The sequence below is a fragment of the Vigna radiata genome, chromosome 1 (genome assembly GCF_000741045.1).
Source record: "Vigna radiata var. radiata cultivar VC1973A chromosome 1, Vradiata_ver6, whole genome shotgun sequence".
Lineage (NCBI taxonomy): Eukaryota > Viridiplantae > Streptophyta > Magnoliopsida > Fabales > Fabaceae > Vigna > Vigna radiata.
In genome coordinates this window covers 14,820,706-14,823,931 of record NC_028351.1, presented here as the reverse complement: position 1 = coordinate 14,823,931, position 3,226 = coordinate 14,820,706, and the positions used below count along the sequence as shown (strand labels likewise).

Genomic DNA, 3,226 nt, shown 5'->3' with positions numbered 1-3,226 from the left:
TAGGGTCCTTTATTTATAATAGAAGAAATATGGGCTAAGCCCAAAATACAAATAAGAAATATAAACAAACTAAATAAGAAATATAAACTAACTAAAGATAAGAGATAAATATAAACTAAATATAATATATCTAACAAAGTCCAATTGACATCTAAATAACCCACGAGTATGATTATTGTGACCATATAACAATGGAAATGTCTGGACAAGTAATTGTGAAATAGTTCAATTTTCCAACTAGTTTTCTATATTATTTAGGACCAGGAAGTGGCTCTCCTGGACTAGGTATAAGTTTGGTATTGGGATCTATGGTAAGTCAATGAGCTTGGAATTCATTAGTCCAATTTCCTATGAAGCATCCAATTCATGCTTCCTTTGAGAAAGGACAATTTTATTGTTAGATTGTGCTAGTTGAATACGTAAGAAATATGACTTTGCCAAGGTCTTTTGTTTGAAATTGATGACACAAGTGTTGTTTTATATGTAAGATGCCATGATGATTACTACATATAAAAACAATGTCATCACCATACACTACTAAGTGGATGCATCCAATGGTTGTGACAATATAACACCGAATGATCAGCCTCACATTAATCATAACAAGTTGTTGGACAATTTCACATAGTCTACCAAACCATGTCTTAGGACATTGCTTGATATCATATAAAGATTTTTGGATTTAGATGACTCCCCCCTAGACAACAAAACCAAAAGATTGCTCCATATAATTTCTTCCAACAAATCATCACGACATTTGACAGATATATAGCCCAACCTGCCATGGCAAGGAATATGGACAGAAGCTCTCTCAGCAACGTTGAGAAGGTTTCACCTACTCTAATTTGAATATATGAGTGTAACCTTTGACTATCAAGCGAGTTTTGATTTGATCAATAGTGCCATCAAAACCAACTTTGATAGAAAAGATTCACCATGAACCAACAACTAAATATTTTGTTTTATTTCTTACTATTTTTTTTTCTTTTTTCACTATGTTTATTTTCTATTTTCATTCCCTCTATTTCTCTCTTCAAAATCAGAAGGGCATTTATGAAAGTATTCATCGTATTTTGTAGAAACTATGGATTGGAATGAATCTGTAACTTTATATCCTAATATTGTCATGCATGCCCAAAAGTCAAAATGTATGAATTATTATTTATACTCACATAGACAATTGTATTCAGTGATGGCTAATTTAGATGCGGAATCTTTAGGATTTCTGAGTTTTGAAAAAAAATGATTTTTTTATAAATCAAGCTAGTGATGGACTAAGCTTAATTGTGGTGAAATTTGTTCTGTAAGTACTCTCTTTAGTTGTCAAGTTGGAGTGGCAAATGGGAGTTTTCGTTATAATATATTTTAAAACATGGATAATTTTGATTTTTAGAGATGGGTTGTATCTCGAATCTTGAGAAAAGTAGCCTTAATGTAATGTCGTGTCTTGATTAAAAGTATGTGATAATTATGCCTTTTTAACTTATCAGAATGCAGATCTAACCAATGCCAATCTAGAGGGAGCCGTTTTGGAAGGAGCTAACTTGAAGGTAAAATGCACTGGAACTGTATGAGCATGTATAATAGGGTCCCAGATGTTTTACATACCATAAAGAGAAAAGGTATAGGTGATTTATCCACTATTTTTTCAAAAACATGAGTGTAGCCTAACCAAAGCTAATCTAGAGGGTATGACCCTATACTAATGATGGACTGGTCTAAGGTCCAAATAAGTGCCTATAAATTTAAATACCAGTTTAGTTATTTCCTACATTTGATCCCTTGCTTCCTATAAATTTGTCAGTTTAATTTACTACTGATTTTCTGTTCATTTTCTCTTTTCAATTAAGTTTATGGCTGGGTGAAATGAAATTTGAATCTTATTTTGGCCTACTTTGAAATCAATTCCCTATTTTTCTTAGGGGGCAAAACTGAACAACGCCAACTTGAAGGGTGCAAACCTTCAACGAGCTTATCTCAGTCATCTTAATCTTCGAAATACGGTATGTTAGTTAGTTGTATTTTTCATAGTTCTTATGAGTTGACATTATAGATTGGCTGATCAATATTTTCCATTTAACTAATTCATGTGTTATGGCCTGGCATTGCTCGTTTGAAAATTTAATGTCAAGTTCAGTGATATGAATGGGAGTGGGGAATGTTTGTGGTATATTTTGCTATGCTGCTGTTGCCAATAATTGATGGATGTCTCCACAATGTAGACAATTGATTTTGAAAATGTAGTTGGAATGGAACTGAACTGAACACAAGCATTCAGTTCAAGCTGGTTTGCTGCTATGTTATTCAAGTGTGTTCCACACTAACAATTCTTGTTGATCAGTGGGCACATGGCTGAACCAGAGTTTATTTACTAACCATAGGAAACTGAATCACAGATCATGAAGAAATTCTATATGATCTGTTGTTTCCAATATAAAACTAATGACTGAAGCCAAAATGGCACACGTTAGGCAACGGAGTAAATGCCATGCGAGATCAGATTTGAGGTTTTCAAATTCCCATTGTTTTAATGCTTCTTTTGTTGGCTCCCTATGTTTAGAATGGGTGGAAAATTATGGCGAGTATATTTTTCTGTTCTAAGTGCGATAAGCTAACACATTTCTTCGTTTCTTTTTATGTCACTCAGCACTTGGAAGGTGCGAGGCTTGATGGTGCCAATACTGTTGGAGTAATCAGATAATATTTGTCCCGGAAATTAAAAAATTTGGAATTTGGAATATGGCTATAAAATTTCAATACTAGATGAATGAACTTGGGAATTTGAAAGTTATCTCGTGTATAAGTGCTTCTGGTGAGGTCGATATTTTAGTTCGGTCTGCTGATCTCCTCCAACAATAACATGTGGCTGATATTGTGAGATAAAGTTGTTTATGCTGTTCTTGTTCATATTTTGTGTTGATTCTGGTTTTTGGCTTTTCCTATGTACCCTGAATATTACTAATTTATTATGTGAACTATGTTGTATAAAAAGTTCGTATTTATGAATCATGATTGTCTTGTATAACTGATAAGTTTCCTTTTGGGTAATTTTTTCGATTGGAACACATTATCATTGTATTTTAAAATAAAATGAGAATACTTTTGCAGAGTAAAGGAGGAATAAATTTGAAATTAAATATATTGTTCTTTGGAATAAATATACTTCTATATTGTCTTTGGTCATTAATTTTCTTTTCTTTTTGATATATATCATTTTGAAAAATAT

General features: G+C 32.5%; 1 protein-coding gene across 2 annotated transcripts in view; it reads left to right on the top strand.

Moving 5' to 3' along the window:
• The window catches only part of LOC106775151 (FH protein interacting protein FIP2), a 16,083-nt gene extending 13,058 nt beyond the window's left edge, over positions 1-3,025 (top strand). Inside the window, exons 9-11 of one of the 2 annotated variants that reach the window (XM_014662223.2) lie at positions 1,491-1,550; positions 1,923-2,003; positions 2,648-3,025. In XM_014662223.2, the coding sequence (XP_014517709.1) occupies positions 1,491-1,550; positions 1,923-2,003; positions 2,648-2,701 (195 nt within the window). In that variant the 3' untranslated portion in view covers positions 2,702-3,025. The remainder of the gene's footprint in view (positions 1-1,490; positions 1,551-1,922; positions 2,004-2,647) is intronic. The other variant, XM_022785441.1, reaches the window with a different exon arrangement.
• Positions 3,026-3,226: the final 201 nt, after the last annotated feature.